Genomic DNA, 14,288 nt, shown 5'->3' with positions numbered 1-14,288 from the left:
TTGGCAACAGGGTTGCTCACAATCAAAACAAGTTGGAAAACTGACAGAAAGCCACAGTGATGAGAAAAGGAGGGAAGGCATAGAGAAGCACAGACACCACTAGAACACAAATACAAAGAAACTCTCATTGTTCACACACAGATGCAAAAAGCACAGCAGATCAAAGTACACGATAATATGTACTTGGATGAAGCTCAGGGAGTTTAAATAATGACATCGATATGTTCTATTTACAAACTATACTGTGCCAAGTAACAACCTGAAATAAACAAGGATACTCCAGTTAAATGTAACGGGGCATAAAATCCACTTGTTTCTGAGGAATCATTTCCTGAAGGCAACTTCCTCTCTGCTAATTTCTTATTGTGGTGCTTGTCAGCTGACTAACAGGAAACAACACAGCAAGATACAGCAAACACACAATGAAGCCAAGATGAAATGGATACCATGATAATATGCGATACATTTGTTGACCGAGGCTGCAGCTGCAGTACGTCGTCTCCGAAAGCAGGAAAATGCTCGGCGATAACCAGTGTATTCAAAAACATTAACTTTAATTCAAATAAGATCCTTTAAAAAGCAAACATCTATAAAGTCGAGGCTTTTTTGTCCATATATATGGGTTTCGATAGAATTAGCTACTAAGATTTAAGTTAAACCTTCACCCCCGAGATGACAAGGCTTTGGCTGGATGATGCAAACAGGAAGAGGATGCTGGACATAAACAATAAGACAATAAACCATAAAAAAATGTAATTGTTGTTGAGTCCAAGAGAGATCTTATAGCAGTAATATACATTTTAAATATAACCCTACACTCTTTATTTACAGAGCTGTGTTGGGAGTCTATTTGGAGACCCGTTTTCACTTTCTATTTGCAAGCATTTCAGCTATTTTAAGAATAAAAACTTGTAAAAAACAAAAACGAAACAAACCTATGTGATACCCAACATGAAACAGACATAGTTCCCTACTGTTCGGAAAAACCAGGAGCAAAATAAGTTTAGCTGAAATAAAATCAGTGGATGTACATTTCTCAGACGAATAGGAATAACTACAGATTAGTAGCAATGCTGCTCAGTAAGTACAGAAAGTGTTCACGAGGCAGCATCAACCAACTAACTAAAGAGAATTAACCTAGCATTTTTAACAGTCAAACTGCATATCCCTGCAAAGGTGGATGAAAATGGATCTGGAGATCAAAAGTTAATCACTTCTAATTTGGATCACTCGCCAAATCTGGTAAAATGTATATACAACTCTTTTCTTTCCCTAAAAAGACATCATAGAAAAGAAAGTCACTTTTTTGTCAACATTTTGGGAGTTGGAAGTGACTCAAACTGACATAACCCTGTCACTTCCACCTCCCCCGTCTTTGTCTTTATCCAGCACTTAAAGCACTAATTTCAGTTGTATAGCTCCTTTAATTCAAAGACACTGGCTAATAATGCCACCTCTCTTCTTTTTAAATCCTAAGTAATATATTTGACTTCTTGTTTGTGTTCTTTAAATATCTCCTTGCTGGAAGTTGGAATTCCTAAGAAACTATTTGTTATTGAATGCAGCATCCACGACAAACCAGAATCTACCATTACAAAAACAAATTGCTAAACTTTTAGCAGACATGAGCAATGGTCCTTAACACAGGATTGGATCAACGGGGAAGCCCAAAGTTTGTTAAACTTATAGGCAAAGGAGGAATTACATGATTCTGAGTATTAATCAATGGCTGGCTGTTTTATTACTTCAGTATTGTGAAGTACAGGGGTCAGTTTAATGGATGACTTGCAACAAGACTCTGCCTTCACTAATCTTCAAGAAAAAAAAAATGTAAAAATGATACCAGTTGTAAATGACTGGATTGTCTAAACGCCCGTTTAGTGGGAATCAAGGGTTATTGGGTTTAATCTTTTCTCAAATATAAGTAACTATGATCTACTAGAGACAAATCGTATTACTTAACAGTCTTCCTGGTACATGTATAATCAGGAAACATAAATAGATTGCAGTGATTTTCAGGCCACTGATAAAGTCATACAAAGCAGATGAAAACCGTGTAAAAGAGAGAAAGGAGAGACTGTTAGTGCTGCGTTAAGAGGAGGGAAAGTTGGGGGAGCAGTCCCACCTTTGTGAACATCTGTTCAAACTTAGAGAGGCAGTAGAGAATTCTTCAGCAGCTGTTTGTGTAGGTGGTCTTGTCAATTACAGGTGTTTTAGACATTTCCAGCAAAACACCCCTGCCTTGTCAACAGCGAGCTATTTTCTGACTGAGACAAACCAAATTGTCGGGATTATTTTTGTAGGTTCTGCAACCTGATTCAAAATGTGCCGCAGAGTTCCTTACTAATCACACTGCTGCTGCAAAACACTTCTGAATACACTTGAGTTTGAACACCCCTCCCAAAAAGGTTTGTGCTTACTTCATGATGCATACATAGATATTCAATAATAAACAGGTCTTGACTGTGTGCCAGTCATGCAAACATGCCCTGCATTTATGAAGCTATGCTGTCACAAGTAGTGTTGTCCCGATCGATCGATCGGGCCCGATCACGGCATTTTCAAAACATCGGTATCAGCCAAAAAGGTATCGGGACATACCTAGTTATTTATGTTTTTAATATATATTAAATCGGTTTATATATCGTTGCATTTAACGTCATTTCCGGCCGGCGAAGAAAGCAAGACTAACATGGTTTACATGTTTGAATTGTGAAATTTTATATCTGTTCATGTTCATTAAGCTGCTGCTTCATTTCATTCATTCAGAATGTTGCACTAAGGTTAATCCAAAAAGTATTTAAATTTTCTTGTGTTTGTGAGTTTGACTGGATGTCATTCAACTACCTCTTTTGAAGTTAAATACATTTATTTATTTTTGTTATTGCACTATTCTGCACTTTTTGTTTTAGTTTACAATTTCATGTTTTTACATTTTGTGGCACCAGAGCTGATAAGCTTTGTTGAAATAAATGTCCATGTTGTTGCCAATGGACAATAAAAGAAACTTGGGATAATTGGAGTTTTAGTCCTCTCTCTTTTATTTCTTTTAATTCATTGCCAAAATGTATCTGATCTGGAAAAGTATTGGAAATGTATTGGGAGCCAAAAAAAAAGTGATCGGATCGGGAAAAATCAGGATCAGCAGATACTCAAACTCAAGTGATCGGGATCGGATCGGGAGTTAAAAAATCCTGATCGGGTCAACCTTAGTCACAAGTGATGCAGAACAGAGCCTTTAATTTTCCTGCTAAAATAATTACAAATCTTCCTGGAAAAGAAGTAGCTTTAATGGAAGTATATTTCTCTCCAAAACTCAAAAGATATGCTTTCACCTCAGTGATGCTCTCATATGACTGTACGCTACACTGAGCAGGTGAAACACACAACAGTAGTTTCCAGACTAGGTGTTTTCACACAATTATTTCCCCAACTTGCTAATTTTTTTCCACTTTAAATGCTGAAGAAAATAACCTATTTGTATTTGCATGAATATCTTTCATATATTCTCTGATAAAACTGGTAAACCATGACTAACTATTGTTTGGAATGCCAAAATCTAAAGTGTATGCTCCCTTTATTACCAAATCCTGATGCGCTCCCCTGTCATCTGTACTTGTGATAAACATTCAAACAGATGACAGATTTAAATGTTGTTCCTTTTCAAATTTACAGGATAACAATGCTCCACGGGTATCCAAGCCTAATTATCACTAATCTCAACGTCTACAGTCAACTCTTCAGCATTATTAAAGTCAATTTGTGATGGACGTGTCCTCGAGTTTTAGGATACGCTCATTTGTTCCATATCTAGTCAGTCTAGACACGAAACACGTATCACTTCCTGTGTGAAAAAAAGCTGTGCAGTGAGTGTTAGGAAGATTAAACATGCACATTTTCTACATGCTGCTCTTATGTCAGTCATGACCACATGTAAAGAGTACGTTTGTTTGTTTTTAGCCAAATGTAACTCACCGTGGGGACGTATTCAGAGGGAAACTTGTTGGTCGTGTAGGAGATCAGCAGGCAGGTCTTTCCCACGGCTCCATCACCCACCACCACACACTTTATAGTCTGCATCTGGGACGGAGGAATGCAGGAAATTAACGTGAGAGAGAGAGAAAGAAAGAAAAGGAAAGACATGAAAAAAATAGAAAAAAAGTGAATTGGAGAGGTGGTTAAAGTGGTCTCTGAAGTAGGAGGATATTGACACAATCGCTGGGATTAATTCATACTATGTAGATGAAGACATTTCAGTTAAATTAAAGTAAATGATGACAAGAATCATTAAGTACATTTAGAGGGGGGAGCAATGCCCAAGACTGTAGCTTAGTTAGAGCACTGGGTGATATAAAGGGGAAAATAAATGGGGGATAAAAATATTAAAAAAAAAAAAAAAAAAGTACATTTAGAGGAACTTTACTAGTCTAGGATTAAAATGTAAGGTCAAACGAGGAGTGTGAGAAACAAATAAAATAGGGAAAAATGGTATATTATACTTGATTAAGACATGTTTAGATATTTATGTGGATATTTATGTAGTATTAATTATATTTTGAGAGGGATAGTTATAATTATGTAATATATTTATTAGGTATGTAGAATATATATATTTATAGGGATATTAAGGTAGTTTATATAGTGTATATTTATATAGATTTATATAATATTTGTATTTTCTATATATTGATATAATTATGTAATATTTATATTTTCTATATACTATATTTATATGAATATTGTGTAGATATAATATTAACAATAATGTAAATTCATAGTTATAAAGGGGTAGGAACTAGGAAAAAGTGTATACTTCTTCCTACTCCTTTTTTCGAACATATGTGAAGATGAAGATGTTACCGTTTATTTTATTTAATTTTTTTTATTTATTTATATATTTTTTTTATATACATGTTCAAAATAAAAATTAATTAATTAATTCATTCATTCATTCATTCATTCAAAGTGTCATTACACTACCATTTAAATGCCTGGCAGCTCTCTTGTAAAATAAAATACAAAAGAAAATGAAAAGACCAGTGGACTATATCAGGTGTAATTCACTATATCATAAAGCTTGCATATTATGAATTGCAATCAATTCCTTCTTAAGAAATTAATGACTACAATTAAATTCTTATTTAAATGATTATTTATTTATTGAATCAAGATTACTGAAACTTGATGATTTGGTTAAGTTACAAACATTCACAATCATGTACACAGCTAAATGTAAAGCATTACCAGAAAATTTACAATATATGTTTACTTTCAGTTCAAATAATGAAGATAGTCGAAGAAAATTTTATTTTAAACATCTATGTGGGAATTAAGTTATGGAATTCATTACATGATGATTGAAAGGGCTGTATAAACATATTTCAGTTTTAAAAAAAATTTAAAGAGAAAAAAATAGCCATGTATCGATGAAATAGTTAAGATTTATAATATATGCGTATGGAGACAATCTATCTTTTATTTTTTTGTTTTCCTTTCTTTGTGATGTTAACTGAGTAATTGTAATTGTGCAGACCATCTGTTATTATTGTTCAATTTTGTTTTGAGGGAGGGGCAGGTATAATAAGATTTTCTTCTTCCTGCTCCTTTCTGCTTATGGAATATGCTTTAGTTGATGATTGTGTTGTTGTTATTTTACTTGTTTGTTTTTCTGTTTGCATATTTCCATGATCGGAATAAATAAAAAATTAAATGAAATGATAAAAGAAAAAGCCTGCCCGTTTCCTTTCAATCACATGAATAGGGGTTTTAGTTTCTCTTTCAGCCTGTATGTATCAGGCTGACTGGAAGGCCGTGAGGGTCAGTGAGCCGAGCGAGTGCGAGTTCGTGGTGGAAACAGTGGCCGCGCTGTAAAACCGTGTTTACTACATACTGATGACAGAACCTGTGACCACCCAGACTCAGGAATTTGCACACCCGGGCTCCTGCCTCATTAAGAGGGACAATGGCAAAAAAAGTTCAGGATACCACTTCATCACTGGCTGTTTTGTCTGCGCCAGTTGGCTGTAGCAGCGTTAGGTTGAACTGTGATGAGTCAGGGCCGAGGTAACTGGTCATGGTCAGCGAGGACGATGATGACACCAATCATGTCTCAATTTATGCCCAAGTGAAAATACACACACACATGAGAAAAATTCTGGACTAACAACAGCAGCCCTGTCTGTTTTGATAAACTGCTGTTCTCGCACACACTGTTATCTACAACATCATGTTAGTCCTGTTTTCATATCAGCAGCTTTAAGAGATGCAGCAAAGGATACGTGACTGCATTATTTAAGTTGATGGGATGTTCAGATATGTTCAAGTGCCATTCAAAAGTTATGAAAGACTGTCAAAAACATAAATAATGCAAAGCAAGTAGGATTTTGCCTAGTGTTGTCCCGATCGATCAGGCCCGATCACGGCATTTTCAAAACATCGGTATCGGCCAAAAAAGTATCGGGACAAACCTAGTTATTAATGTTTTTAATATATATTAAATCGTTTTATATATTGTTGCATTTAACGTCACTTCCGGCCGCTGAAGTAAGCGAAACTAACATGGTTTACATGGTTGAATCTGTTCATGTTCATTAAGCTGCTGCTATTCATTCCATGCCATTCAGAATGTTGCACTAACGTTAAGCCAAAAAGTATTTTAATTTTCTTGTGTTTGTGAGTTTGACTGGATGTCATTCAACTACCTCTTTTGAAGTTAAATTTATTTGCCTGCTAGTTTACACGACACTCGTTCCACTGACTGGCTTAGACTACAAGTCCCCCGAGTCTTTACTGAGCTTGGTAGATCTGCGTTTAGCTTTTCTGCACCTTCCACCTGGAACTCATTACAAAACACTCTAAAAATTCATTCACAAGTGTCTTTTGGTCATTTTAAATCCCTGATCTTAAATCTTTTAAACACTGCTTGTATCTGTTTTAATTGATTTTATTGTTACATTATTTATTAATTGTAACTTCATATTTGTTTAATTGGCTGCTCTTTTGTTGTTCTATTCTTGTCTGTTTTTTTTGTTTTTTTTTACTTTTGTATTGCTCGACGTCATTGTAAATGAGGCCTCGCCCTCAATGATTTTCGAGGTTAAATAAAGATATATATATATTTATTTTTGTTATTGCACTATTCTGCACTTTTTGTTTTAGTTTACAATTTCATGTTTTTACATTTTGTGGCACCAGAGCTGATAAGCTTTGTTGAAATAAATGTCCATGTTGTTCTCCAATGGACAAGAAAAGAAACTTGGGATAATTTGAGTTTTAGTCCTCTCTTTTTTTTTTAATTCATTGCCAAAATGTATCTGATTGGGAAAAAGTATCGGAAATGTATCGGGAGCCAAAAAAGTGATCGGATCGGGAAAAATCGGGATCGGCAGAAACTCAAACTCAAGTGATCAAACATTCCCATTTATTCGGGTTTGAGAGCAGCTCTACGACAAAACTGGCTTGTGACCCGTTATTGTCTGGGGCAAAATGAAGGGTCTGGGATTGATCTGCAACCCTCTGGTTAGAGGATAACTGACTCCATTCGCCACATCACAGCCGCCTGTCATTTCCTGTTTATCAGCAATTCTTTCCCACCCGCCATATAGATTACATTACACTACCATCTCTGGGTCTTGGTGACAAACGGTTGCTTTCTACACAGTAATTAATCACAAAACATCATGATCAATACAGCAATGGAATGGAACTCTTTGTCATCTTCCAAATGCTGATTTTATTTATTTAAGTTTAACATTTCTCTAAAAATAGTCAAATATCCCTGTGTGCCCATCTTAATTATGACATAAATTTGTAATTGGAATTATTTTTCCAAAGCGTTCTAAAAGTTTCCGCTCACCACCATATGATAAAATGGATTAAATTAAAGAAAATACGTGTTTATGACTAATCCATTGTTTCTCAGTTTGAATTGAGCAATACTGTGTTGTCTTCTTGTTATGCCCTAGTCAGGGGTTTAAGGGCACCAGAGAAGCAAAAGTTTATCTCAAGAAACTTCTAATATTATTCAGCAACTGTATTTTGATAAAAACTTACTGATTCAAAACCAATCTATAGGATGTTAATAATGACAAATAATAATAACTGCAACAACCCCATCCTATTGTAATTATTATACATAAATTGGATATTGTAAAAATATTTTAAAATAGATATCCAAATGTCTTTAAAAAAAATAAATCTATCTTTCAGGTAATCTGCACCTTTTGGGAGGACTTTATGCTCTTGTCTGTGATATATGTAGTAAAACTAACAACAAGAAAGAGTTATTTATCACTCTAGGTTCCGAGAAAGGACCTTCTCTAAACACTTTGCTACTTTAAAGACAAAGTGAAAAACCAAAGACAGATCTTATAAACAGATCAGTTAGCTGCAACCACTGTGTAACTAATTACATGTATTTGTACATGTATCTTATGATTTGTTACAGTGCATTTGTAACAGTTAGTGTACAATAACTTGTGCAATATTACACAATGCTTTTTCTATCCGTATAATTCTTTTATGGCACTGCACTTTTTATTTTTACCTTTTATTTCTATTTTTATCTTTATTTTTGTTATATGGGTGTTTGATTTCTGGGGTGTTTGGTTTCTATTGACAGTGCTGAGTGAGTGAGATGGAGATGTCAATTTCCCCGAGGGAACCTCCCAAAGGGATTAATAAAGCCATCTGATTGTATCCTATGATTTGTAGAAAACCCCCTTCTGATAATAAGCTGAAAGCAAAAAAAATGTCTCTTATATACGCACACAAACACCCATATTTTAAATATATATACAGACAATAACAACATGATGTGCAATATCTTTTTTTTCCCCCCTTTCTTTCTCATACTGCACTACTTTTATTTTCATTTCAATGTATATACTCTTTCTATTTTGTAATTAATTATATATACACACACATATATATATATATATATATATATATATTTTTTTTTTTTTTTACCCTTTCCTTGCATGTTTTCCCTTTTCCCCTTCCCTTTTTAACAACTTGTGCTTTTTATTATTTTTCTTATCATTTTATTTGTTATTTACTGTTTAATTGTGTCTTGCCACTTTTAATGTTGATGTAAAGCACTTTGAATTACCTTGTGTTGAATTGTGCTGTACAAATAAACTTGCCTTGCCTTGAATCTGATTGTATCCTATGATTTGTAGAAAAAAACCCTTCTGATAATAAGCTGAAAGCAAAAAAATGGTCTCTTATATACACACACAAACACCCATATTTATTATATATATATATATATATATATATATATATATATATATATATATATATATATATACATACATACATACACATACATATATATATATATATATATATATATATATGGACAATAACAACATGATGTGCAATATCTCCCTACCTCATATACACATCCTACCTGCTTTTTTTGCACCTTTTTTCCCCCCTTTCTTTCTCGTACTGCACTACTTTTATTTTCATTCCAATGTATATACTGTTTATATGTTGTAATTATATATAGTTTTTTTTTTACCCTTTCCTTGCATGTTTTCCCTTTTCAAAAATGTGTGGTCTTTATTATTTTTCCACTTTTCTTATCATTTTATTTGTTATTTACTGTTTAATTGTGTCTTGCCGCTTTTATGACGTGCAATATCTCCCTACTTCATACACATCCTACCTGCTTTTTTTTTTACACTGTTTCTCTTTCTTTCTTTCTTTCTTTCTTTCTTTCACTGCACTACTTTTTTCATTCCAATAGATATCCTACCTGCTTTTTTTGCACTGTTTTTCTTTCTTTCTTTCTTTCTTTCTTTCTTTCTTTCTTTCTTTCTTTCTTTCTTTCTTTCTTTCTTTCTTTCTTTCTTTCTTTCTTTCTTTCTTTCTTTCTTTCTTTCTTTCTTTCTCGTACTGCACTACTTTTATTTTCATTCCAATATATATACTGTTTATATTTTGTAATTATATATTTTTTTACCCTTTCCCTGCATGTGTGTGTTGAGTGTAGTGCCGCTGCACAAAGCGAATTTCCCCATTGAGGGAGGAATAAAGGAGATAGATAGATAGATAGATAGATAGATAGATAGATAGATAGATAGATAGATAGATAGATAGATAGATAGATAGATAGATAGATAGATAGATAGATAGATAGATCTGCACTACTTTTATTTTCATTCCAATGTATATACTATTTATATTTTGTAATTATATATTTTTAAAGGACAATCATATATGCCCCCCCATCACACTCTACGTTACATTAACGTAAATATTCCAACCCCGTAACATTTGTACAGACTCACATCAGACACTTTAAAAACCCCATATTGTACATTTCTGTCTATACTGTTCATTTCTGTTTATACATTTTATCTGTCATCTGTCATCCTACGTCACTTTTTGTAAAGATTCATATCCGGCACTTTTTAATCCTCATATTGTACATTTCTGTTTATTTCTGTTTATACATTTTACTTTATTCTAGCTCTTATTTTATCTCCATATACTTGTTTGCTTTTATATATATATATATATATATATATATATATATATATATATATATATATATATATATATATATATATATATATATTTTACTGTATTGCACCAATCACCACAACAAATTCCTTGTGTGTGTTAACAAACTTGGCAATAAACCCCCTTTCTGATTCTGATTCTGATTCTATATAGATAGATATGATCAAAACTGAAACAAAAACAACAAATCTTTAACAAACGGCCTGCAGGAAAACAAAACAGTTCTTGTTTCAACAACACCACTCTCAGTTTAACTAAAGTGAATAATCTTTCAGGGGAAATGATCCAAACTAAAGCTCAGATAAATGTAATCTGATGCTGGAAACACTTTAATTTCCACTTCCGCATAGAAAGCATTACAAGGACAAAACTCCGAAAAAACCAGCATTAAAAAGTAGTCAAAGCCCAACATGAATAACTAATGACACCATTATTGTCGGAGTTTAACCCTGAAAAGTTAAAAGTTTAGGGCAGAAAAGGCGAAGCTAAAGTGCAGTTACATCCGCCGGACCCCCACCCTTAAGGCTGATTTATGGTTCCGCGTCACACCGACGCAGAGCCTACGCCGTAGGGTACGCGGCGACGCGTACCCTACGGCGTAGGGTTACGCAGACATTTAAGCAGACATTTCAGAGCTAGCCTAAAGTTAGCTAGAGGAAATCAGTTGTTTTGACAGCTGCCGGTCGGCAACAATTACCCCCCGGAAGACTAACAATCATAGCCATCCCAACAACAGTAGCTGGTTTTAAACTATATTGATGTTTGAATGGCTATATTTCTGTATTTTTCTCGATAAATCCCAGTTTTATGTCGCTGTCAGGTCTTACCTCGTCAACTTACAGCCGCTTTAGCCGGAGTGCTGCTGGCAATGGTGTGGTGCGTTCACGGGCTTCACGGAAACCAGCCGCTTTCTCTTGTGTGCGAGCCGGAAATGTGGGACTGTGCTACGTTCAGGTGACCCTGGGTGCGTTCTTTGTACCGTGTGAAAATGAATGGAAACAACTATAAACAAACAGGTTTACTTGGTAACTTAATTCATATAATTAGCCGGATACATGTCTTCCAGAATATGAGCTTTCAGTCTCTGTTTTATAAACTACAACAACAAAAATAACAATAAAAACAATAATAATACATATATTTGGTGTAAAACTTTATGTTGTAGTCACACTGGCTTTTACTGTCTCAATGTACACTGAAAGAACTCTTACCAGGAATATTTGTCTAATTTCTATTTAAAATGTCTAATTTTTAGTCAAAAAATCTCATTACACTTAAAACAAGAATCATTACCAGAAAAAATAACTTGTTATTTGACAATTTCCACCTGTTTCAAGTAAATTTTCACTTGAAATAAGTAGAAAAATCTGACAGTGGGACAAGATTTATCTTGTTCCGCTGGCAGATTTTTCTACTTATTTTAAGTGAAAATCTACTTGAAACAGGTGAAAATTGTTTTTTTTCCATGATGAGTCTTGATTTAAGTGTAATGAGATTTTTTTTTTTACTAAAAATGAGACATTTTAACTAGAAATAAGACAAATATTCTTGTTAAGATTTTGAGTTTTTGCATTGTATATATTACATTTATGGGTCATTTATTCAGTATTTTATTTACTCAATTTAAAATAATTGTCTATGACTATAACACAGCTACATCCTCACAGACTGGAAACAATGGCAGCAAGATACATGTATGTCAGAACAGGAGCTTTCAGTATATGTTTTATAAACACCAACAAATACAAAAACAATAGCAATAATAATAATAATACATATATTTTCTATAAAACTTTATTATGTCCCTTTAATTTGTCTAAATTAACTTTATTCACGCTGTTTTTTGTGTATTTCTGTATTTTTCTCGATAAATCCCAGTTTTATGTCGCTGTCAGGTCTTACCTCGTATAAATAATACATATATTTTCTGTAAAACGTGGAGGCAATTTGTTTTACTGGCAGTCCTATCTTTTACTTCTTGCTTTTATTTTATTAATTTAAATAATCCTTTTGAGGGTAGGCAATGAATAAGCTTTGCTTCAGCCTACACTTTTTTCGGTCTAGATGTTATTTTTATATTGGAAACTTTTTTGTAATGTTTTCTTTGAACAGTGTATTTGTTTCCTCATTTTTATTGTATTTTTTATTTTGTAAAAGCTATTTTGATGTTTATCTTATTTGTATTCTTTTTTTGTGATCTCATGACCGAAAATAAACGAAACTAAACTAAACGAAACCAAAACTTTATGTTGTAATCACATTGGCTTTTACTGTCTCAATGTATATATTACATGTATGGGTCATTTATTCAGTTTTTTATTAACTAATTTTAAAATAATTGTCTATGACTATAACACAGCTACGTCCTCACAGACTGGAAACAATGGCAGCAAGAAAAAGAAAAAAAATCTATAGTGTACCAATGTAGATACATTATAAATCAAGAGATAATCAAGAGAACACACAAAAACAGGTTTCCAGTTAAAATATAATTATGATGACTTATAATGACTATAACATTTTAGAAAATAGCTTATAAAGTTTTGTGTTTGTACCTTAGTGGCTTTGACATGGCAAAAACATTTGTCAGTAGGCTATATAATAAATAAAGTTGGACACATGAACATTTTTGACAATGATTTGACATATGTCAAACAGTCCCTGAAAGCAGCATCAGAGATCATCATATCAGCAGTTTCTTTGGGTATATTTTACCTTTAACACTATCAGGTTGAGTAACTCTAGTATTAGAAGTTAATGTTATTGAAAATGCACCTTACTGTATATATGCAATACATTCATTATAAACTAACGAGAATAAACATAACACAAATCGACTGTTACAGCACAGTCATAGCTCTGTGTACAGTATTGGGCACCGTGCATTGAACGATGGACAGGTTCCTAAGTGCCCAACAGAGGGAGATGAAGTGCAGACTGCAGCTGTTTGCAGGGCTGCTGCATTGCTGACAGCACAGTTCCATTTTAGATGCTTTGACAAATGTGTAATGTCGTGCAGTTTTTCCTCCAAGAGCTTGTCCACTTCATCTGCTTCAGACTGCGCCTTTCATATGCTTATCATGCCCCCCCCCCGCCCCCTCATGCTCAACCCTTCTTTTGAGTGATGACAAGTCATGGAAAAATGTTTACATGTCAAACACACTGTACGCACTATACGTCATTCAGTCAGTTGCTAATCGGCATCCTGACTGAAACTGACAGAAATCCAGGATACTGTACATATTGCTGTTCCTTCAAATAACACTTCTGACACCATAAGGGAAAAAAAGCCCATAGAAGTTACAAGGAAAATTAAAGCTGCAAGCAGTGATGAACGGGCCCTCGCACCTTTGTGCACATTCAGTCTGCAGTGGAAGCTTGTATGACTTGATGTAGATTCTCCAGTCACGACTCTCTGTATCAAAACATTCAAAAGTTATTGCAGAAAATAGGAACTATCACATATCAACCAATGAGAAGAAGGGGTAGGTGGCTCAGTTGGTAGAGGGTTCGCCCATGAACCTGAAGATCAGTGGTTCGAACCCTAGTATCGCCTGTCTCCACCAAAGTGTATCCCCCGGTTGCTCCCGGTTGTCAGACCAGCGCCGTTGTGTATGGCAGCTCCGCCGACAACCGGTGTGTGAATGTGTGCGTGCGTGTGTGGGTGAATGTTTGCAGTGTAAAGCGCTTTGGGGCTGTAGGAGTACAGCTGGAAAGCGCTATATAAGTGTAAGCCATTTACCATTTACCAAGGG

At 34.3% G+C, this 14,288-nt stretch overlaps 1 protein-coding gene across 2 annotated transcripts in view; it reads right to left on the bottom strand.

Moving 5' to 3' along the window:
• Positions 1–11,431, bottom strand: part of LOC133460732 (cell division control protein 42 homolog) — a 40,113-nt gene extending 28,682 nt beyond the window's left edge. For both annotated transcript variants that reach the window (XM_061741471.1, XM_061741470.1), the window contains exons 1-2: positions 11,361–11,431; positions 3,976–4,080 (exon numbers count right to left, since the gene is read on the bottom strand). In XM_061741471.1, the coding sequence (XP_061597455.1) occupies positions 3,976–4,080 (105 nt within the window). In that variant the 5' untranslated portion in view covers positions 11,361–11,431. The remainder of the gene's footprint in view (positions 1–3,975; positions 4,081–11,360) is intronic.
• Positions 11,432–14,288: the final 2,857 nt, after the last annotated feature.

This window comes from Cololabis saira, chromosome 15 (genome assembly GCF_033807715.1).
Source record: "Cololabis saira isolate AMF1-May2022 chromosome 15, fColSai1.1, whole genome shotgun sequence".
Taxonomy (NCBI): Eukaryota; Metazoa; Chordata; class Actinopteri; order Beloniformes; family Belonidae; genus Cololabis; species Cololabis saira.
This window is presented reverse-complemented; position numbering and strand designations above follow the sequence as displayed.